Source organism: Sus scrofa, chromosome 1 (genome assembly GCF_054392235.1).
Source record: "Sus scrofa isolate SSC_HxYL_T2T_F1_AM1 chromosome 1, Sscrofa_HxYL_maternal_Yorkshire_Landrace_v2.0, whole genome shotgun sequence".
Taxonomy (NCBI): domain Eukaryota; kingdom Metazoa; phylum Chordata; class Mammalia; order Artiodactyla; family Suidae; genus Sus; species Sus scrofa.
This window is the reverse complement of record NC_139383.1, coordinates 217,653,427-217,680,502: the sequence shown is the minus strand read 5'-3', so window position 1 is coordinate 217,680,502 and position 27,076 is coordinate 217,653,427. Positions and strand designations below refer to the sequence as shown.

The 27,076-nt window shown below is 33.8% G+C and overlaps 1 protein-coding gene across 36 annotated transcripts in view; it reads left to right on the top strand.

Annotated features, from left to right (window-relative positions):
• The window catches only part of CCDC171 (coiled-coil domain containing 171), a 351,755-nt gene that overhangs the window by 253,110 nt on the left and 71,569 nt on the right, over positions 1-27,076 (top strand). For 26 of the 36 annotated variants that reach the window (XR_014821448.1, XR_014821447.1, XM_084985088.1 and 23 more), the window contains 2 exons: positions 1,129-1,183; positions 22,404-22,535. Coding sequence is in view for 34 of the 36 variants with exons in the window: in XM_084985088.1 (XP_084841214.1) it covers positions 1,129-1,183; positions 22,404-22,535 (187 nt within the window). In the remaining 2 variants the exon portion in view is untranslated. Of the gene's footprint in view, positions 1-1,128; positions 1,184-22,403; positions 22,536-24,167; positions 26,642-27,076 lie in introns of those variants that run through there. The other 10 variants (XM_084985258.1, XM_084985121.1, XM_084985268.1 and 7 more) reach the window with 2 other exon arrangements.

Here is a 27,076-nt window from a genome sequence, read left to right as displayed (position 1 = left end):
TATACATGTATGTAACTTTAAAATGTTTGGAGACAAACTCTCTTGTTAAGCATAACATATGAAATATAAATGTAGTCTGTAAATGAAATCACAGAACAGGCAGTTTGAGATCCGGGGATGTCCACAGCTTTGTCGGTGGATTGGAAAATGGCTCACATAATTATAATAATGAAAAAATGAGTTTGCACAATGCCAGAATATTGGCATGTTTGAATACCCACCTATACATTTTTTGGAAAATTGTAAAGGTCCATAACATGGCACTACCATACTAGGTATATATAATTGTCATTTAAAAATGTATATTTGACCAAATCAGCCTTTTTGCTGTCATTATTTGATCTCAGTTTCCTCATGTCAAATGAAAAGCTTGAATTAGGTAATTTCTATTACATCTCAGAGCACTTAATATTCTAATATTAATGAAAACAGGTTATAAAACCTCTAGATTCATATTGTGTCTTCAGAACTGCTGCTAATTTAGGAATTTGTCATGTCTATCATCTGTGACCATGGGCACATGTTCTAACACTAAATATTTATAGTTTTTAATTGGTAATTCACCATTGAATTTTTGTCTTCAGCTATTTCATCCAAAATTTTAATTTCACTATAAAAGTTAAATTCAAATACAGGGCTCTAGAAGGAAATAGTAACTTGGCATATGTCTAACCAAGGCTATAGAGGATTTTTATGTAATTATTATAGCACAAAAAGCCTATGTAGAAAGGAAAATATTTTGCATAGAACTGGCATTTATACCTCCACTACTAAGATTTCTAAAGTTTTTTTTCACTAGAAGCAAAAAGGACACAAGCCTAACCTTTCAGCACATTTTAAATCAATAATGTAATCATGATTTCTTTTTTCTTTCTTTTATTTTTCACTCTTTTTAAATTTTGAAGATATCTGTAAGATTTTTCCTCCCTCTAATTTATAGCAGGTTATATAACTGAAGATAAGAGCTAAGTGGTTATATAACCAGTGAATATGGTTAGGTTTTACACTTTCAGAAGGAGTAAATGAAAACCAACCTTATTTTTCAATAGTAGTGAATCATACTCAAATGGGTAGCAATTGGAATAAAGCTTGGGCTTTACTAATACGTAATCTTCATTTTGTTTCTAGAGACAAAGAATATGTTGCTAACCATATGAGAACAGTAGAAAATATGCTTCATAAGGTACTGTAATTTTTCTTCAATATTGTTCAATTTGTATTATGACACAGTTATCCTAGTCATTAATTCTATTAACCACAAAGTACTTTAATTCACTGTTAAAAATAAATTAACAAAAGTATGCTTCCAAATGACTGAAAATTTGTATTAGACAGTGCTATATTGTATAACTTCTTTCAGAATTCACTTTTTGTACTTGCTAAAACTATGAAAACAGTGGTTTCCCCAAACTGGTATCATTGTACTTGAGTTATTTGTGGTCTTTGCTGAGTGAACTGGTGGTCATTAAGATTCTTACATGTCTCAAAATGATAAAATGTTTGACCACACTGTCTAACCTCTCACCACTCTTAAACCTTCTATCCTATATACATATATATTTAGAGAGACATAATGTATTGTATTTGGCAGTACTTGTATACCTTAACTAGGCAGTAATGTTTTTCAAGTTGTAATTTACCTTCTTATAAGAATGTATTCTTAAAGTAGAAATTGAATATACTTAATAGTCTATTATTTTAAATTAGGTTACTTCTGCATGATAAATTGACTTTTAATTTTTAGTGATGAGCAACATAAGCATATTAAGATATCACTGACAACTTAATATCTTAAGTATTGACTTAATACTGTGTATTGTGTTAGCACTGCGGATTCAAAGATGTCATTATTTCATTATTTAAAAGTAGAGAAATGTTATTTATATGTTTCTATTGTTTAATAGGCAAGTTCTTGGAAATATAAATACCTAGTACTTTTAAAATATATTAAATTTATGAATGATCATATTTAAAGTAATTTTGTGAATCAGATTTTTTATTTAATATAGTTTTAAAATCACTTAAAATATCCTAAAAACTGGAGTTCCTGTCGTGATGCAGGGGAAACGAATCCCACTAGGAATCATGAGGTTGCAGGTTCAATCCCTGGCCTCACTCTGTGTGTTGAGGATCTGGCATTGCCATGAGCTGTGGTGTAGGTTGTAGATGTGGCTTGGATCCCATGTTGATGTGGCTGTGGTGTAGGCCAGTTGGCTTGGATTCGACCCCTAGCCTGGGAACTTCTGTATAGCTGAGGGCACAGGCCTTAAAAAAAAAAAAAAAAAAAAAAAAAAAAAATCCTAAAAACTAATCCTGTTAAGGAGATAGTAAATAACAAGCTAATATTTAATACATTTTAACATTTTAGAAAGAGTGGGCCTCTATATTCATTGATATTCAAAATGACTAGCATTATTGGGAGTTCCCATGGTAGCGCAGTGGTAATGACCCTGACTAGTATCCATGAGGACACGGGTTTGATCCCTGGCATTGCTCAGTGGGTTAAGGATCCAGTATGGCTATGAGCTGTGGTGTAGGTCACAGACACGGCTCGCGTCCTGCATTACTGTGGCTGTGGTGTAGGCCAGTAGCTACAGCTCTGATTCGACACCTAGCCTGTGAACTTCCATATGCTTCAGGTGTAGCCCTAAAAAGCTTAAAAAAAAAAGAAGAAGAAAAGTGACTAGCATTATTTCCTATCACCAAAGGCATTCTGGAAAAAAACAAACAAACAAACAAAAAAAACCAAAAAACAACAACCGGTGCTCTGAGTGCTGTTTTTAAGTAATATTGTTTGGAACTATGATTTCTTCTCCTTCCCATTTAAAAAAGTTTAGCCAGTCAGTATTGTTTCAATATAATCACATCAAATTCATACATGCTAGAAATATGAAATTTAGATTTATAGGAAAAGAGACATCTTTGGTTAGATTTTTTTTTCTTGTGTGTGGCGAGGCTTTGGATAGGAAAAAAATCAATTATGTCATGTATATGGGATACCTTTTTATCCTGGTTAATGTTGCCTTTGAAATCCTTTGTCATCTTCCCAGCTAGAGGAAAATATGTTGGATAGCAGCTCTCTTGAGAATGGACTTTGACATCAGACAAAACCCATCATCAATATGAAATAGAAATGTCTTACATTAATGCTTTTCTATGAGAACAGCAAAATATATATTTTAAATATGATAAAGACTGATTGCAACAGGACAGTTAGAGTCATAGAGTTCTTCATTTGCAGTTCTTTTGACTATTGTGTCATATGGAAAGAAAGATGTCAGCACAGTTGGCCTACAGCCACTGCAGATTGCTTTTGTTTTATGGCTTCTTTCAGCGGTACTAGTTAATTATTTTGATTACATATTTGAAAGTTTCTATATGTATAGTGATTTTTATTTTTATTTTTTTGTATAGTGATTTTTAAATTATCAATTACTTTTCAAGGTTGAAATGAAATTTTAAGAAAGGCTAATTGATCATTGGGCTAATTCTCTTTTCCTCGATGTTTGAATGAAAACAAATCGGTGATGGTAGAGGCGGCACAGGGTGTCGCTCTGATGCTCTCTGGGAGGTTCCACCCACCTGTCTTCAGGCAAGAATTTCAGATTTATTTTTCTGGCCACTGTGAACTGTCCAGTGATTTTTGTAGGTTTATTTTTCTGGCCACCTTGGACTGTCCAGTGATATTTTGCTGTCTTGGGGAAACTAAGAGTGGTACAGATGGAGGGTCCTGGCTCTCTCTTGGTACAGTAAAAATGATTGTGGTTACATCCAAACTCTTAGCATAGTTTACATAGTCAAAGAGTATAGCTATTCATTTCTTAAGCACATGTGTTTTCAATATATGCAGCAGTTATTCTAAAATAAAACTAATTTTTAACCTGCTGAATTGAATTTTAATACTAACTTGTGACATAGCAATCAAATAGAAAGGACTTATTTTCATGTAGATATTATTTTCTTTTACTTTAAAGAACTTAAACTAAATATGTTTATTTTTAGGAAAAGCAGTTAGTTTTTTGATATTTGGTAATTTTAAAATTTGACACATTACATTCAGCTTTTCAAATCCTAAAACCATATTACACATAGCAATTGACTGTATATTATTTTTTACATACCATGGGAGGCTAATAGTATTTAATAAAGAAGGCCAGCCTTTTTTATGTAAAAGCATATACTTTTTTTTCAAAGAAGCAGAAGTTTTATTTTAATTGCATTTAAATGTATTTTATTTATGGCTGTTTTCAATATAGGCTGAAGTTAACTTTTTATTAAGAAACTTTTTAAAGGCTATCTTCAGATTATCAGAGTTAAGAAAAGTAAGACAAGGAGGAAAAACAAAATATTGCAGCTTTTCATGAGGTGCATTTTTTAATACACACACTTCTGTGTTTAGTTGAATTCTCAACTACTTTTAGTGTTTTGGAAAAAAAACATTAAAATATCATCATTTAACCATTTAAAAATGTACAATTCATTGGCTTTCAATACATTTTCACAGTGTTGTGCAACTGTCACAACTATCCAACTCCAGAATATTTTCATCACCCTCAAAAGAAACCCAGTAGCCATTCAGCAGTCACTCCTATACCCCCTACCCATTCTGTAAGTTCTTTTTACTTTCTTCATAGTGTCCTTTGAAAAACAAATGTTTTTAACTTGATAAAGTCCAGTTTTTTTCTTATTTTCTCATATGTTGTTAGATTTAAGAATGCATTGCCAAATTCAAGGTCATGAAGATTTTTCCCCTGTTTTCTTTTCTTTTTTTTTTTTTTTTATTTTCCCACTGTACAGCAAGGGGGTCAGGTTTCCCCTGTTTTCTTCAATGAGTTTTATAGTGTTAATTCTTAAATTAGGTCTTTGGTCCATATTGAGTAAATTTATGTGTATGGTATGATGCAAAGATCCACTTCATTTAACATGGGTGCCCATTTACCTCAGAACTATATATTAATAAGACTGTTCTTTCTCCTTCATTCAGTAATCTTGGTACCCTCATTGAAAATCATTTGAATATAGATGAATGGGTTTATTGTTGGAATCTCACTTCTATTCCATTGATCTATATGTTTATCCTTATGTCAGTTTGTTTATCCTTACATTGTTTTGATCATTGTAACAGTGTAGGAAATTTTGAAATCAAGGAATGTGAGTCCTCCAACTTTGTTCTATTTTCCAGACTGTTTTGACTTTACAAGGTCCCATGTAATTCCATATGAATTTTAGGAACAGCTTGTCTATTTCTGAAGAAGACAGTTGGAATTTTGAATGTCTGCTTTAGGTTTATAGATCAATTTGGGTAGTATTGATTTCTTAATATGAAATCTTGCAATCTGTGATATGAGATGTCTTCTGTTTATTTAGATCTCTAATTTTTCAACAATATTTTGTAGTTTTCAGTGTACAAGTTTTGCCACTTGTTGAAATTTATTCTTAAGTATTTCATTCATTTGAAATGCCATCGTAAATGAAATTATGTTCTTAATTTCATATCTTGGCTCCTAAGTGCTAACATATGGAAATATAACTGATTTTTGTGTGTCGATCTTGTATACTGCAACTTTGCTGAATTTATTAGCTTTAATCAGTTTTTTCTGAATTCTTTAGGACTTTCTGTGTAATAAAATTATGATATCTGCAACTAAAGATGGTTTTACTTACTTCTTCTAATTTGGATGCCTTTTCTGCCTTCCTCCCTTACACCTTTCTTCCCTCCCTCCCACTCTCCCTCTCTTCCTGCCTCCTTCCTTCCTTATTTCATCTAATTACCTGGCTAGAACTAGATGATAATGTGATGACAACAAACATCCTTGTGTGTTGTTCCTAATTTTAGGGGGAAAGCTTTTGGTCTTACACCATTCAATATGCTTTTCATACGTATCTGTTATCAGATTGAGGAAGCTCTTTTCTGTTCCTAGTTTTTTGAGGTTTCCTTATCATGAAAGGGTGTGGATTTTTTCAAATGCTCTTTCAGCATCAAATGAGATGATCTTTTTTTTCAACCTTCATTCTGTTGTTTACTGCACAGATTGATTTATATATGTTGTCATCTTTACATTCCTGGTATAAATACGTCTTCATTATGGAGTATAATTATTTGAGTATGCTGCTGGATTTGATTTGCTAGTATTTTTTTTTAAGGATTTTTGCATCTATGATCATAAGGAATATTAATCTGTAGTTTTCTTATGATACCTCCAACTTTGTTCTGCTTTAGTGTCAGAGTAATACTGGCCTCATAGAAGGAGTTAAGAATTGGCCCCTCTGCTTAAATTTTTTGAAAGGGGTTGAGAAATACTGGTATTAATTGTTTAAATTTTTGCTAGAATTCACCAATAAAGCTATCTGGTCCTATAGTTTTCTTTGTTGGATTTTTTTTTTTTTTTTGATTAGTGATTCAATCTCTTTCTTTGTAAAAGATTTATTAGATTTTGTTTCTTTTTGAGCCAGTTTTGGTAGTTTATGTGTTTCTAGGAATTTCTCTTTTATTTGTTTGTCTTTTGTCTTCTTAGGGCCGCACCCATGGCCTATGAAATTTCCCAGGCTAGGGGTCGAATCTGAGCTGTAGCTACTGGCCTGCACCACAGCCATAGAAACTTGGGATCTGAGCCACATCTGTGACCTACACCATAGCTCACAGCAACGCTAGATCCTTAACCCACTGAACAAGGTCAGGGATTTAACGCTCATCCTCATGAATACTAGTTGGGTTCTTTAACCACTGAGCCGTAAGGAGAACTCCTAGGAATTTCTCTTTTTTTATCTAGGTTATATAGTTTTTTGAAATAAAGTTATTCATTTTCTTAGAATTATTTTATTTCTATAAGGTCAGTAGTAATGTCCCCCTTTTTAATCGTGATTTTAGTAACTTACTAATCATTTTTTTTTCTTGGTAAGTCTAGTTAAGGTTTGTTAATTTTATTGATCTTTTCAAGGAACTAGATTTGGTTTTCTTGATTTGCTTTATTATTTTTCTATTCTCTATTGCATTTATCTGTGCTCCAGTCTTTATTATTTCCTTCCTTTTGTTTGCTATGAGTTTGTTTGATCTTTTTTTTTTTTTCCACTTCCCTCACATAGAAGGTTAGGTTATTGATTTAAGATCTTTTTAAATGTAGGCATTTAAGCTGTAGATTTCCATGTGTACACTTCTGTCACTGCTTTCCGTTAAGTTTCAGTATGTTATGTTTTTGTTTTCATTTATCTCAAAGTATTTTCTAATTTTTCTGTGATTTCTACTTTGGCCTATTAACTCTTTAAGGTTATATTGTTTAGGAGTTGCCACTGAGGCACAAGGGGATCAGTGGCCTCTTGGGAGCACTAGGAGGCAGATTTTATCTGAGACCTGGCACAGTGGATTAAGGATCCAGCATTGCTGCAGCTGTGGCTTAGGCTCAGATTTGATCCCTGGCCTAGGAACTCCATCCTTGGCCAAAAAAGGAAAAAAAAAAGGTTATGTTGTTTAATTTCTAAAATATTTGGTTATTTTCCAGGTATCTTTTTGCTATTTAGTATTAAGGCAGTTCTTTGTGGTTTCAATAGAATTTTTGAAATTTAAATTCTTTTAAATTTATTAAAGTTTATTTTATGGTTCAGAATTTGGTCTATCTTACAGAATGTTAGACATATATTTAAAAAGAATGTATATTCTACTGTTGTGTAGAATATTCTATATATGTCTGTTTTGTCTAATTGGTTTAGTGCTTTTTAAGTCTTCTTTGGTGATCTTTTGTATAGTTCTATTCATTAATGATGTGAGATTTTGAAGTCTCCAGCTATAACAGTTGAAATATTTTTCCCTTAAATTTCATCAGTTTTTGTTTCATTTACTTTAGGATTCTCTCTTTAGGTATATGTATATATGGAAATTATATCTTCTTGGTGTATTGACCATTTTATCATTACATAGTGTCTTTCTTTGTCTCTTATAAAGAATTTTGTCTTAAGGTATATTTTGTGTGATACTAGAATTGCTTCTCCAGCTGTCTTTTAGTCACCTTTTCTGTGAAATATCATTTTTATCTTTTCACTTTCAACCTATCTTTGTTTATAAGATGATTCTCTTATAGATAGCATATAGTTGAATCATGGTTTTTAAAATCAATTCTGCCAATTTCTGACATTTAATTAGAAGGAAAGATTTATACCATGTTCCTTTTTATTATATTTTGTTTACATATGTAAATTTTTATATAAAATTATATTAATATAATTTGTATATATTAATTATATATAAAATGTTTCCTCCATTCTTTTGTGTTAGGTATGTGTTCTGTAGTATAATACTGATTTCTATCTTTTTCATTTTACTTATATTTTTAGTTATTTTCTTAGTGATTACCTTGGGGACTACAATTAACACCATAATTTATAGCAGTCTGTTTTGAATTACTACCAACTTAGTTTCAATAGTATTTAAAATGTTGCTCCTATTATATAGCTCCATCCCCTTCTATGTTGTCTTAAATTATGTGTTCACACATTGTGTACCATAAAAATAGTTGATAATTATTGTTTGATGTAGTTTTTTTTTTAAATCATAGAAAAAAAGGAGTTATAGGAGTTCCTGTTGTGGCACAGCGGAAATGAATCCGACTAGTATCCATGAGGATGCAAGTTTGATCCCTGGCCTTGCTCAGTGGGTCAGGGATCCAGCATTGCTGTGAGCAGAGGTGTAGGTTGCAGACGCAGCTCAGATTCTGTGTTGCTGTGGCTGTGGTGTAGGCTGGCAGCTACAGCTCTGATTCATCCCCTGGCCTGGGAACTTCCATATGCTGTGGGTACGGCCCCAAAAGAAAAAAAAAGTTACAAATTAAAAAAATTAATTAACACTGACTTTTATATTTATCTGGTATTGTTGATTTCTTCTTGTGGACTTGAGTTACTGTTCAGTGTTCTTTCATTTCAGACCAAAGGACTCCCTTTATTGAGCCGTTCTTCTAGGACAGGACTAGTTGAAACGAAAACCCTCATGTTTTTGTTTATTTTGGAGTGCCTTACATTCTCTTTTATTTTGGAAGAACATTTTGGTTGGATATAAGATTCTTGGTTGACAGTTTTTTTTTTTTTTTTCCCTAGCACTTTGAATATGTCAGCTGTCAAATTTCTCTTTGGTTCCTTTTTATTCTTTTTATATATTTGTATTTCTTATTTTGAAAGGCATTACTTTGATGGTTTCCTTTGATTCTTTATACATGGTTTCCTTTAACTTTTTAAGCATATTTGAAGTAATTGATTTAAAGTCATTGTGTGACATTTCCATTATTTTAGGAGATGAATCCAAAAAGGTGCTGCTGTGATTTATACCAAAGTGTGTTATGCCTGTACTTTTCTCTAAGAGTTTTAGAGTATCAAATCTTAATTTTAGGTCTTTAATCCATCTTGAGTTTATTTTTGTATATGATGTTAGAGAATGTTGTAATTTCATTCTTTTATATATAACTGTCCAGTTATCCTAGCACTACTTATGGAAGAGATTGTCTTTTCTTCATTGTATATTCTTGCCTCCTTTGCTGTAGGTTAATTGATCATAAGTGCATGGGTTTATTTTTAGGCCTTCTGTCCTATTCTGTTGAGCTCTGTATCTGTTTTTGTGCCAGTACCATACTTTTTAAATGACTGTAGCTTTGTGGTATAGTCTGAAGTCAGGAAGCCTGACTCCTCCATCTCTGTTTTTCTTTCTCAAAAGTGCTTTGGCTATTTGGGGTCTTTTGTATTTCCATACAAATCCATTTTTTTCTGTGTGTGTGGTTCTGTGAAAAATACCATCAGTAACTTGGTAGGGATTGCATTAAATCTGTAGATTGTATTAACTCTGTGATCTTGAGTAATATGGTCATCTTAACAATATTGATTCTTCCAGTCCAAAAACACAGTATATCTTTCCATCTGTTTGTGTCATCCTGAATTTCTTTCATCTGCGTTTTAAGAGTTTTCAGAGTCTAGATCTTTTGCCTCCTTAGGCAGGTTTATTCCTAGGTATTTTATTCTTTTTGATGCAATGGTAAATGCAATTGTTTCCATAATTTCTCTTTCTGATCTTTGTTGTTAGATGTATAGAAACACCACAGATTTCTGTGTGTTAATTTTGTGACATGCAACATTATTTTTCATTGCTGAGATTTAGTAGTTTTTTAGTAGCGTCTTTAGGATTTTCTATGTATAGTATCATATCATGTGCAAACAGTGACAGTTTTACTTCTTTTCCAATTTGATTATTTTTTTTAACTTATTGTTGTGGCTAGGGCTTCAGAACTATCTTGAATAAAAGTGGCAAAAATGGGCATCTTTGAGGAAATACTTTCACCATTGAGTATGATGTTAGCTCTGAGTTTGTCATATATGCCCTTTATTATGTTGAGGTAGTTTCCCTCTATGCCCACTTGTGGAGAGTTTTTACTATAAATTGGTGTTGAATTTTATCAGAAGCTTTTTTGACATCTTTTGAGATGATCCTATGGTTTTTATTCTTCAGTGTATTAATGTGGTTTATCACCTTGATTGATTTGTGGGTATTGAAAAATCCTTGCATCCCTGGGTATAATATATGATTCTTTTAATGTATTGTTGGATTTAGTTTGCTAGTATTTTTTTGAGGGTTTTTGCATCTATATTCATCAGTGATAATTGGTCTGTAATTTTATTTTTCTGTGGTATCATTGTCTGATTTTGGTATCAGAATATTGTGGCTGGCCTTATAGAATGAGTTTGGAAGTGTTGCTTCCTTCTTCTGCAATTTTTTGGAATAGTTTCAGAAGGATAAGTGTTAGTTAGCTCTTCCCGAAATGTTTGATAGAATTTGCCTGTGAAATTGTCTGGCCCTGGACCTTTCTTGAATGTTTTCTAATTACAAATTCAATTTTAGTACTTGTAATTGGTCTGTTCATATTTTGTATTTCTTCCTGGTTCAGTCTTGTAGGATTGTGCCTTTCTAAGAATTTGTCTGGTTCTCTGAGGTTGTCCATTTTATTGGCACATAGTTGCTTGTCTCTTACGATCCTTTGTATTTCTGTGGTATTGGTTTTAACTTCTCCTTTTTCATTTTTATTAATTTGAGCTCTGTCCCTCTTTGGCTTGATGAATCTGGCTAAAGTTTTATCAATTTATCTTTTACAAGAACCAGCTTTTAGTTTCATTGATCTGTTTTTTTTTTTTTTTTTTTGTCTCTGCTTCATTTATTTGTGCCCTGATCTTTATGATTTCTTTCCTTCTACTAACTTTAAATTTTGTTTGTTCTTCTTTTTGTAGTTGCTTTTGGTGTAAGATTAGGTTGCTTATTTGAGATTTAAAACAAAAGTAAACAAATGGGACATAATTATAGATGAGAGCTTTTACACAGCAAAGGAAACCATAAACAAAACAAAAAAACAACCTACAGAATGGGAGAGATACTTGCAAATGATGCAACTGACAAGGGAGTAATCCCCAAAATTTACAAGTAATTTATATAGTTCAATATCAAAAAAACAACAACCCAATCAAAAAATGGGCCAAAGATCTAAAAGACATTTCTCTGAAGAAGACATACAGATGACCAACAGGGACATAAAAACATGCTGAACATTACTAATTATTATGGCAAAGCAAATAAAAATTACAATGAGGTATCATCTCACACTGGTCAGAATGGTCATCATCAAAAAGTCTACAAGTAATAAATACTGGAGAGGGTGTGGAGAAAAAGGAACCCTCCTACACTGTTGGTAGGAAAGTAAATTGATACAGTCACTATGGAGAACAGTATAGGGATTTCTTAAAAAATTAAAAATAGTGTTCCCGTATGATCCTACAGTCTCACTCCTGGGCACATATCTGGAAAGAACGCTAATCATAAAAGATACAAGTACCCCAGTTTTCATAGCAGCACCATTTGGCCAAGAAGTGGAAGCAACCTAAATACACACACACACACACACACACACACACACACACACAACACACACAAATATATATATGGAATATTACTCAGCCCTAAAAATAATGAAATAATGCCTTTTGCAGCAATGTGAATGGATCTAGAGATTATCATACTAACTGAAGTAAGCCAGATAAAGACAAATATCGTATGATATCACTTATATGTAGAATGTTAAAAAGATACAAATGAACTTATTTACAAAACAGATCTAGACCCACAGACATAGAGAACAAACTTATGGTATGAAAAGGACAAGAAGAGGGAGAGATAAATTAGGAGTTTGGAACTAACATTTACCTATTACTATATATAAAATAGATAACCAACAAGGACCTGCTATATAGCACAGGGAACTATATTCAATATTTTGTAATAATTTATAAGGGAAACAAATCCAGAAAAGAATATACATATATATATATGTATAATTGAATCCCCATGCTATACCCTTGAAACTAATGTGACATTGTAAATCAGTTCTACTTCAAGAAAAACATGAAGGATATTGAGGACACATTTTCAACAATATCATTGGTAACAAAGAATCTTATACTTAATTGCTGGTCTGTGCTAAAATAAATTCAGAAAAGGTAAAAAGGCATTGTGTGATAAATCCAATATCTAGGCTTCCTCAGGAACAGTTCCTATTATTTTCTGTTTTTCGTATTATTTTCTTTTCTGTTTTCTTATTTCTTTATATACTTCATAATTTTTTTATTGAAAAGTAAATATTTTGAATATTAAAATGTGGAAACTGTAGAAATCAGATTCTCCCCAACCCTACTATTTGTTATTATTGTTTATTCTAGTAGTTTTTGTTTGTTTATTGACTTTCTGAACTATTTTGTGAGGTTGATATTCCTAGTTGTGTGGCTACTGAACTTTCTGTTCTGTTAACTTAGTGATCTGTGTTTTGACAGAGATTTCCTTTAATACCAAGATTCAGGTGCTTTTTCTTACGACTTTGCCTAGTTACTGTAAACTTTCAGGCAATTTTCAGAGTTCTGAAAAAAATTGGTTCTAACAAATTTTTCCAGTTTATTCAACTGCATTTGCGGAGCAGCTGGCTTTTGGAGTGTCTTACTGTGCAATTTTTGCTAATGTCACTCCCTAAAATCATATACTTTTATTTTCCTAATAATTTTAACAGTAGGCTTCTAATATTACTGATAATATATCCTGTCATGAATTGAAATTTTTAAATAATTAAGAGCCTCTCCAAGCATGTTTAACTATTTATATTGTCACAAAAAGAGGGAAATAAAATAATTAAATTAATTTTCAGAATAGGGTAATGACTAGATAGATAGGATAATGTCTGGATTATTTAGGGTCAGGTATGAGAAAACTAAGTATTTTTTGGATACTAACAGATATCTTGGTTTAGTATAGCTGGAAGTGAAAGTATGTATATTTCGGTAAAGTTGGAAAGTGGGAAGAATCTGAACATTTTCTGTAGTCGTTTGTTAATTGCTTTTGGATAAGCATTATGGCTGGCTTCTTAAGAGAAGAGAAGAGAGAGGGAGGGAAGGAGATGCTTAAGTCCTACAAGTTTGAAAGGACTAACTCAAGTGTTTCCTGTGTATGATCATAGCATACTACGAATTTTAAAATTACTCTGAATATTTACGAGAAATGTCAGATACCTTTTCAATAAAAGTGGCTAAAAGATAAAACAGAAGGTCACAATCCAAAACCTCAAAAAGACTTTGGAATACCTTGCATATATAAATCCTTTAAATTTATAAAGCTGAAAATGATAGGAAACCAGTGATTTAAGAAGTCACAGAAGTTTTTGATAACACTCTTTTGGATTTACTTGTACAATAAAGTTACTTAAAACCTCTAATTCATCATGAAATACAGTTTTTATTGTAAATAGTCAGGTCCTACAAATGCTTTTTGAGTGTATGTTATGGGCCATGAGCTGTACCAGCCTTTGGGGAAATACATGCAAACAACAACAGTAACAGCAACAAAAATATGTATGTCATAGTCCCTTTCTTCAAGGTAGAGACACAGATAATTCCAGTATCCTATGATAAATACGCATTCATAAAATGTACTTCCACTTCCATTTTGATAGTTATTCATCTATGAGGCATACTTAGAAAACCCAAGGGTGGGCTGGAAGTTTCTTAGGAGAAAATTAATGCCTGGATGGGGCTTTGAAGTATGAGGAAAGATGGGAAAGGCATTTCAGCAGAGAGGGTAGCATGTGCAGGTGCATGGAGGCATGAATAGCCAGATATCCTCTGTTCAGCACTAAGTGCAGGGAGAGTACAAGAGATGAAGCTGAATGGGGCAGGTGGAAGCCAGGTCATGGAAGGACTTTTTTTTTTTTTTGCCATTTTAAGAACCTGGAATCTTTATTATGGAGACAGTGAGACTAAACTAGGGTTTAAGAAGAGGGGTGATGTGGTCAGATTTTCTTACTGAATTGGGGCTCTGGTGAGCAGATTTGCAGACTGAAAATAGTAAGAAATGAAGGTGATGTTAAGAGCCATGATGCTAGGTAAGAGCTGGTGAAAGTTTGGACCAGGATAGAGATGATATGTGGTGTCAGAAGAAAGGATATGAAACTTATTTAGAAAAATGGCCTATGGGGATGTAAAAAGCAGGGGTGGGTGATTCCCAGGATGAGCATTGTGATTAATTGATGCTGGGAAAGCAAAAACAGAAGCGGACCTTTTTGCTTTTTTTTTTTTTTTCCTTTCTTTTTGTTAGGGTGAAAAAGGGAGACAATGATGAGTTTTGTTTTGGAAATACTCAGTTGAAGGTAACGTGGAGTGATCAGCAGGATACATGAATCTGGACCTCTGGAGAAAAGTCAGGGCTAAAGATAAAGGTTTGAGATTGATTAACATAATACTCTCTGGCAAAGAAAGAAGGCGGTTTAGCAATTGACAGGAGAAACAAGACATTGTGGATAAATGAGAGGCTAGGAAATGTATTTTGGAGATTAATTATGCCACTAGAGTTTGAGATCCTTGAGGAATGGAATTCTGTCTCCTTAATTTTTATTTTATCACAGTACCTGGTACCCAATAGGCACTTAATGAATGTTTGTAGAATGAGTCAAACTTTTACTATCACCTAGTTTCCAAACATAACTAAAGCCCTCTCTAGATTCAAATGGAAGTCTTGCAGATACTGTTTTTATTTTGTTGATTGCTAAAAATAGCATATGTATTTATTTTGTCTAATCAAGATCTAGAGGAGAAACCCTGGATTCAGTTATAAGAATGTCTCTAGGAAAGAGAGATATGCTAACAGCAAATTTATAGGTAATAGCTAGTTTGACTCCTATGAAATAGAAAGATGATTACTTCTATTGTTAGAGTGAATTCTGGAATAGAATAAAGTCAAAGAGTATCTGACAGGTAAAAACTCTGGGCAAATCTTTAAATGTGATTTTATAATCTTATCTTAAAAATGGTTAACAAGAATATTTGATAATGCATAGTTAACTTTGATTTTTAGTTTTCTGTGCATTTATAAGGAATACAAATACCACAGAATAATTTCAAATTTGTGAAACTGACAGTTATTTTAAAGTTGAAACATGATCTTCTTCCTCTAATAACCTAGCTTTAAGTGACTTATTAATGACTCTTAACTGTTACTTTCGATCTTTGAACTCCTCTCCAGTCTTACTTTTTTGATCCTTGTTCTGAAGATCTGCTGTGCAGGACATACAGGTGTTAGCACAGCTGGCTTGCTGATGACAACTCCGTCCATATAGCTGTCTTGTGTGTCATCATTCATATTGTTCAGTGTCATTCTGACCTAGCCAAGCTAAAAATGGTACTCTAGCTCAAGAGGGATTTAAAAACCTTGACAAACTAAAGATAAGACACCCAGAATGTCATATACATGTGGTTAACAGTTTTTAGCTTAAACACATCTAAATAAATTAATTTCAATGTGCATCTGCCATTATCCTTTGAAATAATTTATCCTGAGAAAGAAATATCTCTGTGCAGAGAACTGTAACAATTCATAAATACATTTCTCTGTTCCATAGTATGGGTTTTGTGTTTGTTTAAATAACTCAAGGTGGAGTTCCCTTGTGGCACAGCAGGTTAAGAATCTGGCGTTGTCACTGCAGCCTCTCAGGTTGCTGTTGTGGCATGGGTTTGATCCCTGACCAGGGAACTTCCACATTCCATGGGTGAGGCCAAAAGAAAAACAAACAACAAAAATAAAAAAATAAGTAGCTCAAGGTCACAGTAATCTGTTTGTGAGGTGTATTCTGTGGTATGTAACCTACATCACAGATTTATCGTGCAGTCTGGTGCCTTTATGAGATGTCTATGATTAAATCACCTTCTTTTCCAGCTTGATAATTTGATTTGAGGGTTCAGTTTTCAGATCCTTAATTGGGATGCAGCCAGCTTGATAATTCAATTCAAGAGATCAGTTTTTTAATTCCATAATTGGGATGGAACTATACTGTGTGGGGTGGTTGTGGTGGTAGTGGATTTTGCCCCTTTTTCTGGTGACAGCAGCTGGCAGTCATAGGAGAGTTCTGGCTCTGCTCCAGAGTTGTTGGTTAAGTTAAATAACTCGCCAGCCAAAGAAGGCTAGTTTTTCACATCCTTCTTTTTAGGTGAGGAGTTTCTGTGCTTGCTGCAGCACCAGTGGAATCTGCTTCAGCTGCAAGTGGCAGGGTTTCCTTCCTATGGGTGTGGAGCATAGCAGGAACTGTTGCATGTATCTTGGGATCTCGTAGTTTGGGGATCTTCCATGTGCGATATTGCTGTTGTATAAGGTACTTGTCTCTCAGTGTGGTAATTGTGCGTGTGTGTGTGTGTGTGTGTGTGTGTGCGTGCGTGCACATGCGCATGTCTGTGCACAGGGGAGAAGGATGGGGGAGAAAAAACATGAATGAATGAAAATGCCCACAGGTCCAAAGAAACTACTAGGAAAAATAAGGATGGTTAAATAGTAGTCTCTACTGCTTATCATAATACTACTTTTGTGAAACTTACACATTTTTGCTGAGGCTGCCAGAGAAGGGAAAAAGAAAGAGAATTATAAAATAGTGTTGTTTTTTAGGTAGGGAAATGGAAGAAGTACCAAAGTCTTGAGCAATTTCCTCATCTTTAACTGTTCATTATAGATATTAAGAGCTATTATTATTTGTTGCTAAGAGCACTGAACATCATATCCTCATAGTAGGGATGGCAACAGCTATTTCACAAGGTGGATGGCAGAATGAAGTGAGTTAGTACAGAGAGTACTTTGAAAAGTACTTTTGAAAGTACTAATAGTATTGGTACTGTACTCTATTCATTTCATGAATTTATTACTTAAGGAAAAGTTAAAAGAAGGAAATATCCATTTGGTTACAACTGTCCAATTTGTAAATGTCATTTCCATTGCATTGATGTGCTTTACTCCCTGCTTCTATCACCAGGGTCCTAGAGGTGTCTAAATTTTTGTTTGTTTGTTATCTTCTCTTTTCTACTGCTTTGTAAGTTTTGTGAGTTTGGAATGACATTCTTATTTGATCACATACACTAAGAGCCTCTGTATGCATAAGGTTTTTCTTGCTGTTAGTGTTATCGCAGAGTACATAGTTAACTCTGGCTGATTCCCCCTACCAAAGGCTCTCCACTGTTCCTGAGCTACTTGTTTAACCAAGTGTTCTGTTGCTTATACTCTGGGTGATCATTCATTGTGCCAGGAAAGTTAGACCCAGTCAAGTTGTGTACCAGACTATATAAAATTTGAAAGAAGGAGCCAGAAAGTATCTGTGAGATGGTGCCCCGTGTTAGTGATATAAGGTTTACTCACTGGAAATTGTTCATACATTCCCTAGTCAAATGTGGTCATGTAAAAAACTTTATAGATAATGAAAAACGCAGTCTTTGCCTCTATACCTCTAAGGTGTGGGATGGCCAACATTTTCTGCTAAGGGCCAGATAGTAAATATTTTAGCCTTTGTGGACCATATGGTCTCTGTCTCAACAATTCAGCTCTGTCCTCTTAGCAGGAAGGAAGCCAAAGACAATAGTTAAATGAATGGGTGTGGCTGTGTTCCAATAAAACTTTATTTACAGTAACAGGCAGTGGTCTGGATTTAATCCCTGGGCTGTAGAATGCCAACTACGCTCTGCTCTCTGGTGCATGGATTGAAAATTAGTGCTTAGGCTGTTCTAGTGTATAGGATAAAAAAAAATAGGGTAAAGTGGGAAGGGAAGGCCATAAGGAATCAATGGAAATGGAAGGAAGTACAGAGGAGGAAGTAGTAGGACAAAGGAAGGCAGGGCATGAAGGTGTAGTAAAACTGAACACAGAAAGGTGAGACTGGAAGTTATGGGAAATATCGTTGAGATCTCTATTTGATGGGACTTTCTCTGGTAAGGATGTTTATTTTGAAGTACTGGAGGCCATAATAGATTGGAACAAATAAAAATTTAGGCAGGTTGGGACTATGATGCAAAGTCCTGTTAGCATCTGCTTTTCCCAGGCAGACAAAATGCAGGCATTGTGTACATCCTCTTACAAGTGTTCTCAAATGTATCTGAGTTTTTATCTACAATCCTTACTGCTTCCTCCTCGGTATCCTATTGGTAAAAACACAACTAGTACCATATTTCATGAATTTTTAAAAATTAATTGGAACTTTGGGTCCACAGGGCTTTCTAGCTGTGCATGGTAAAAAAAGCAGGTTCACATTTTGAGAGTTGAACAATTTTTCTAAAAATGATGAGTTTAATTTCATAGTTGATATATCCAGCAGGAATAGCTTTTTTTTGTGTTTTGTTGAAGTACAGAAGATTAGGAAACAGATTGGTGGCTTGTGAGTAAAGGCTAATTATAGGAATAGGAACAATATGGATCTTATCACTTAAATCTGAAACTAGATTATTACAATAAAAGTATTTCGTAATGATGTTTTGACTTCTTAAAAGGTTTTATTTATTTTTCTCTATATTCCTCAGTTCTCTTGTTTCTTATGGCATATCTATTAGAAGTATCTGCTTCCTAAAAGTATGTAATAAGAAAGGGACAAAGTAAACTGCTTTTTCTAAAAATCAAAATTTTAGAATGGAGTAATGTTTGTTTTTTATTCTTTGTTGAAAGTATTATGAAATTGCACCCTTTTTATAGAATGTTATAAAAATACATACAATTTAACAGCTGAGATTTATATTGTGGAATTCCATGAAAAATTTCATAATATGTTAAAATGAACTGTTAGCGATTTGAAAGTTGAAAAATATATGTATTTGTTGCTTACATCTATAAATAAATCAGAGTAAAAAGATGTAGAATCTCAATTATAGGATGAATAATGATGTACTGTAGCAGAATTATAGTCTGGCTTTTGAAATTATAATTTAAGGTTAATTCATAATTTGAAATTATAATTTAGTCCATAGACAGGTGATGATGGTTGTTCTAATCCTAATTCACACTGAAGTCTTTATTTTAAAAGATGAAGCTACTTTGCCCTGCAAGAAGAAAAATAATTTTATTGTTATATATTATTACTTCAAAAAATTTTGACAGTAAAGAAATTTAAATCCTCATTTTTGAAAGGACAGTTTTATATCCAGTGGGCAGTATTTCCTGAAGAAATCCCACTTTTCTCTTTTCTGCTCTTAGTTACTTTGTTCCCAGCCTGCCTGTTCTATTTTTCTCATGAATAAATTTAATGCAATAGGTGAGAGTCTATTTATTTACTGTTCTGTATTGAATTTCTTGCCTTTTTATCCTTGTTCACACCCTGAGATTCAGACTTGCCTTTTACCTTCTTTCCAAAGAGTCTCCCCTTTTCACCCTTTATTTTTTCCTGTTCCTCAACAGCTTTCCTTCCTGCTCTTTGCTGCATTGTTATATTTTTACTTGTTCTAGTGTCGCTGTTTTGTATTCTTCCAACATGATGCTTTCACTCCCTTTGTCCATTGAAATAAAATAATTCCTAGTCAATCCTTTGTGAAGACTTAAAAAATAAACTTATTCTTGAAATATTTGGAGAACATTCTAGATGCCTATTTTCAAAGTTTTGGCTTAATTTAAAAGTTGGAAAAGAACTATTAAATTTAGTAGAAATATTTGTGGTATTATATCTATTATATATTATATGATATATATCATGGGGCACCATTTCTTGATGGCACTGTTAACATTCAGCAGATAATTTATAATTAAATGATAGTATTAACACATGCATATTATTCAAATCATGTTATACTTGTGTTGCCTGTCATTAGGTTTAGCAAAACAACTGCATTTTGAGGGTTTTCCCCCCTATCTAATACAAATATAAAGAATTATTTAATTTGGCAAATTAAATAATGTTATAGTGAAAATGTTAATTTGACAATAAATCACAGTTTTAAATGCCAGATGCCCCAGCTTAATGTTGTTCAGAAAGTTTATTTAGAGAATATAAAATGTGACTTACTGTTCCTGTATGTCAAGCTTCCCAGATGAAGTATGGTGCCTGATATTAATCGGGTTAAAGGACCTCCAGTGCTTGGAGTGTGTTGTGGATTATACCTACATTGCTCACAGCCTCCCTCCCCCTCTGCCCATATTAGCAATCTGCTTTTGTACTTTGACATCCAGGATTTCCCTAGTGAATTTTGTCATAGAAAAAAGAGAATCATCAATATCGCAGTTAAACTTGACTTTCAAAGCTAATAGTATCTCATTTGGGGGCTCAAATTTAATAAATTTTCTTTGATTCTGGGTGAGTTTTTAAACATCAAACAATGAATTGGCCAGGGTGCAGTAAAATATTTAGATCTATTGACTGTTGTTCAGAAGGGTAGAAGGCATAACACTAGTGGTTTGATGTTGATAAATTCTCAGTACCTTAATCCACATTAATGTTTTCTTTTATCTGAATGCACATTGGTGACAAAAAAAGGCAAGAGAAGGTGTGCATACATATAAAATCTAAAAACTAAAGCAAATGTATTTGTAAAGTAGGGTTTATTTTGTTATGTTAAGTAAGTTAAAAGCATTCTCATACTGACTGAAGACTCTGGAACATGTTTGAATTGGGACTCTGGTATGAATATTGTACTCATGCTATTATAAAAATTGCATTGTAGTGCATGTTTTACAGTATATACTTTGACATTCACTTATTGAAAGAAATTCTTCAGCTCAACCTGAGAATATAGGATTTTTATAGCTTAGATTAGCATGAACAATGAAAGATCCCATCATATGTTTGTATAGGTTTGCTGGCTTAAGGAAACCCTGGGTAGTATGATAGTTCATTCATAAAGTAAGAAATAATTCAAACATTTTTACAAGCTGCCCAACTAAAATAGAAAAATGAAGGTGAGGTTTCCTATCATACGTTACTGTCAAGTTACATATGAAGTTGCTCAGATAAAACTACGGATGTAAATATATTTACTTGAGCAATGATAGATCTCCCCATTCTTGACTTTTGCTGCCTCATAAAAACTCATTTTGTCTTGTGGCTTTAAGCTAATTGTATACTGTTTATCAAATATGTGGTGTAGAAGAGATAAATTTTTAAAACCTATTCAGGCATAAGGACGATTAGAAAATATGCCTATACGTGAAAATCCTATCATTAAACTATATGATTGAAAGTGAGAGCTCACTTATAGTAAAATAAAACTGTGGAATTTTTAAGGCTTTTACTAAGTTTGGAAATTAAAAATGAAAATACTGGTTTCTGAGCATTTTCTTGTATTTATATAATGTAGGGAGTATTTCTCATTTGTCCAGAAGGTGGCAGTGTAATATCAACTGCATGTGATCCAGAGACCAGCTAGAGAATTGGTGTTTCTCCTGTATCTATGATATGTTTGTATTGTTACCTTTCCGAATGCTTTAAAATATAGTACAAATACTACTGATTTTATCCATTATCTTATTAGGAAGCTGTGTGGCCAGGTTGGTTTACATTTATTTAATCATTAAGACTCAGCATTAGTAAGAGTAAAGAGGGCACACAAATCTCTTGCTAGTATATTTTTAAGTCTTCTTGTGTGTTGAGTGTATTTGTTTTTATTCTAGTCTGTATTGAAGTTTTCTTTTCAAAGGCTAGTACCTAATAACTATCTTGTTTGGTATATATCAGTTAATACCAATTAAATTAAACACATTATAAGAAAGTGAAAATAAGGAGATTGCTGTTTATTTTTGATTTTGCAGCTGTTTTCCCCTTCTTTCCCTTTTCTTTTGAGGGTGGAACAGTGAAAAAATAATTCAAAATCTCTTGATCAGAAGAGCTCCAGTGACTCTTCTTCCCTCCCTCATTTCAAGCAGGAGGATGCTTTTTCTTCTTAACATTCTCCCCCAGCACTCTGAATTAGAGATTTATTTGCAACGAAAAATCAATTAGTCCTAAATTTATTCATGGATTTCAGGTCCAGCGATCAATGCAAGTCCACTCAGTGGGCTCAAGGGGACCCAGTTCATCCCAGTTAATGTGTCTGAAGGGGAATTACCATTGATGCTATTTTTTTCCCTTTAGGTCAGAGATCAGATCTCGCTGTCACGGACTGCGGCAAGTAGGAATGACTTCACCCTGCAGCTACCCAGACTGCACCTGGAGACCTTTGCAATGGAGGGGCTCAAGGGCGGGCCAGAGGTTGTAGCGTGCCAGGTTAGAGTCTAAATAACATTGTTTGCTACTGAGACGTGTAGAAAAATAAATTGCACTAACTGGAGAGAATGAAAGCCTCGAAGTATTGCTACTAACTTAAAGGAGATGCAGATAATTTTTCCTCATTTTTCTTCCATCATGTAACACTACATTTCACAAATAATTGTTTGTTTTTTTTTAAAGCCTAGAACTAGCCAATTAAATTATCCAGAAAAGTATTTGTTACCAAGGAAAATCTGCATTTTGTAGCTAAATACAGTATTAAAAGAACATGCTTTGCTGGCAGCAGGGGACAATAAGATGCTAGGCTCTTATCTTTTTAAGCTAGTCTCAATTTGTAACTCTTATTATTTTAAAATAAATCACTTTAGATAAAACTATCAGGAGAGATACTTGATATTTTCAATGTTAATTCCAAAGTATATCCAGCATTTCTTAGGTGGTAATTTAATTTCAGCAAATCTAGAACCTAGTTGTACTTTGCATTGAGGAGTATTTTATACTATAATGTTTAGTTTTAATGAATGTTGTCATATGTGCCAACCCAGTATTTCATGTATGAAATTGAAAGCACCAAATCATAAAACTTCAAACAACTTTGCAATAAACTTAATAACGATATTTATTTTCAAAAACATTCTTTTTTCAGATGCTGTAGCTAGCTTTCTAGTCTAGGTTACTATTATGATCATTTTTTTCCTTTGGGTTATAAATAATTTTTAATCGGACAAAACAAAATTTAGTATGTATTTTACTCTCCCTTTAATGCCCAATTTCTTTGTTAGAAGACTCTACCAATATTATGTAAACTATAGGGAGTCTGATATTTCAAGAGGCTGTCCTTGTTCAGTAGACCCTAGACTTTTCAGTGTATTTAAGAGAAGTATTTCTTTTTTTTAATGATTTTTTCCCATTATAGCTGTTTTACAGCGTTCTGTCAATTTTCTACAGTACAGCAAGGGACCCATTTATATGTACATATGTATATTCTTTTTCTCACATTATCCTCCATCATGCTTCATCACAAGTGACTAGATATAGTTCCCCGTGCTATACAGAAAAGTATTTCTTAAAATTCAGGCTGTGTTTCACATTTTGAGCTTAAGATAAACTTTTTCATTCTTCAGTTTATGACCCTGTACAATTTTAACTTCATGCAAAATTAATGTCCTTCCAAGTGAGGCTAGTTCAATTTTTTTCTACCTGGTCCGTACCTTAATTAAATTTGTTGTTGGTACTCAAAGTTCAACAAAGGAAAAATACTTGTTTCTTTGATTAGGTTGTCCATGAGTATATCTAAAATATATGTAATTGCAAAAATGATGCATAAAGCGTTTTTATTTTCAGCTATAGGCTAGAATACTGTACCATTATTTAGTACAAGATTAAGATGTACATTTAAAATTTGATTGTCATTATTTATGAATTCATTGTAACCATGAGTACAATATGATTTGAGATTTTTCTAGTGATTGTAAAATAATCCTTTATATGGTTATCTTAATTTGCAGTCTCATAGGGCTTAATCCTTGTCATGAATCACAAGTAAAGGCTTCTCTCAAACTCTAGATTTTGGTGATTTGGAGAGAGACTGATACCTAGGAATGCCATTTTTTTTTTTTTCCTTTTTAGGGCCACATCTGCTGGCCCACACCACAGCCACAGCAATGCCAGATCCAAGCCACCTCCGCGACCCATACCACAGCCCATGGCATCACCAGATCCCCAACCCACTGAGCAAGACCAGGGATCGAATCTGCGCCACCGTAGTAACCAGTCAGATTCATCTCCACTGAGCCACGACGGGAACTCCTGGAATGCCATTTTTTGAGACAAAGCATGAACTCTCTATAATTCTAACATCTGTGAATAGCAAGGAGGAAATGTATAGGCCTGTATTTTAAAGTACTGTCTTTTCCATGTCCTAATAAAAGTAGTTATGTGGGTTGCCATATACCTAAACCCTTGGGTAAGTTTTATACTCACGTGCTGTAGTATGCATTGTAGTTTAGTAATAAACGTTTTGGTTTAGTATTCCAAGCAGAGAGGAGCACGTGATTTGGGCCATAATAGTGTTTTACATACATGTGCATGCACACACACACAATTGGGGATAGGCTTTGGAGTACTTTGAGAAGAAAGGCACTGTATTACTTCAAGACCTTAATGATAATAACTACCATTTTAGTGAGCCCATGATATGTACCAGGTATCATGCTCATCTCTTTAAATACGTGATCTCAATTAATTCTCACATTGGACCTGTCGAATAGATGGCTTAATTTCCATTTTACAACTGAAAGGCAATAACTGTAGCAGATAACTCTCCTTGAGTCAATAGCAAGTAAATGGCAGGGCCCAGAGCCTGGGTTTAAGTCTAGGTGTATTTGATTGCAAAGCCTGAACTGGTAAAAATCTAGACACGTGTGTTAAATGATAAAAGTGAAATCTTTGGAATCTATAGTGGAGTTTTTTTCCACTTACATTGTATTCATTATGCATCTACGTATGATGTAGGTCATCATTTATGCTGTATTGTAAACAAATTCACAGATAAAAAATTTTATTTCCATTAGACAGGCTAATATTATGGAACTCTACTTTTCACCATTTTGCAGTATAGAAATATGTATATTTATGCTAAGTGTGACTACCTATTTAGGAGTTCAGTGTTTGTTTAGCTTCGTACCCTGTGCTGAAGAAGTGGACTATTCAGAGCGTGCAATCCTTTGATTATGATGAGGGGAGGACCACTGTGCAGAATGTGATAGTGTGTAAATTATTTGGCCAACATACACAACCATCATTTAGAGCAATAGGAGCTGAGTTTTTCTAGACAGCTGCTGTCTGTCTTTTCCAGCAGGGCAAGCTCAATGGCACAAGCTTTATTATTGGTATCATCCTGGGTGGAAGGAAGACCAATGAGTACAACTGAAAGTTGAAGAGGATGAGTGGATCACCTTATCTCTCTGAGCTCAGGAAAACATGTGACTGATAGGCTTCTATAGGAGATAATTCAGTTCAGTTGGTCTCTGAGATCTGCTAGCTTGTAGTCTCAATTTCTTTGTCTGCAAAAATGTATGCTACCCCTTTCTCAGGCTTATGGTAAGTTTGAATGAGGCAGTGACTATAAAGTAGAGAACACAGTGTCTAGCACAAAGAAAGCAAACAATACATGATGGCTTTTATTATTGAAACCATCAGGGACACCTTATAAAGATGAAGTAAGCAACAGTTGCCTGATTTAATTACTTTTGAGGGGTTTGTCCTTTTTTTTTAAAGGAATGGTTGCTTAGGATCTTTTCCTGTATGTCTTTCCATTTGGTTCCTTTGCTCTTCCTTGTTTCTTCACAAGCTTTAATTTCTCTCATGGTGCAGTGGATCTGGCATTATCACTGTAGCAGCTTGGGTTGCTTTTGTGGCATGGATTTGATCCCTGGCCCAAGAGCTTACATATGCTGTGGGTGTGGCCAAAAAAAAGGCTTGAATTAATTTTAATCAAGATCAACTTTAGCTCCCTATGTACTTTTCCTTGTTACTTGATATTCTAATGAGGCCATGTCTCCAGTGAAACCCCTGGTGTAAGCCTCAGTGGCAAGTTTAGAATTATTATACCTGGGCTTTTATCTCCCAAATAACAGCATATTAGTGTACTAGGGTGCTGGAAAAAAACCCACATAGATTAAACAAGTTATCTTTAGCTAAATCCAGTACAGTGTGAATGCATAAGAGGACTTTGTATGAAGAAATATTTTGCCCATACTTTATAAAGATAATACCTGTTACTCATTGTCTTATACTTTGAATTGTGTTTTTTTCAATAATTTATGATATGTAATACTTTTAATATTTGGAAGATATTAGCAGGCATCCAATAAATGCTGTATTCCATTTCCATTCAACAGTAAACAGCATAGAACAATATTTATCAACAGCTAGTATTTTCTGAGTGCTTATTCTGTATCAGTTACTGTGCTAAAGTGCCTTACATTTACTCACTTTTAATCCTTGCAACAACCTTGTGAGTAATAGGTGCTCTGCTTTTATCCATTTTACAGAGGAAAAACCTGAAGTTTATTGAGATGAAATAAATTGGTAAAGTGACATATCCAGTGAGTAGGGTAACCAGTCCATTCATTCTTTTAATTATGCCTTCCTGCCTTTTATAAACTGTGGCGTAGTGTGTGTATGTGTGTGCGTGTGTGTGCGTGCGTGTGTGCACATGCATGTTTTAAGATAGCTGAGAAGGAAAAAGAATAAAGGTAGGGGCTGTGAAATACAGCTTCATTTGTGGGGAAATCATGGCTAGAGTAGAAATCCAAAAGAGGTTAATGGGGAAAGCTAACTTAAACTGAGCATTCTGGCTTCTTCATCCATAAGATGAAAATAATAAAAGTTTCTAACTCAGCGTTAGTGTGACAATTGAATGGGTTAATTCCTCTGAAGTGCTTAGAATAGTGACAGGTACACTGTAAACACTCAGTACCCATTAGCTCTTCACTAACAGGAAAGCTTCTCAAGGCCAGGAACGTGGTTTTACC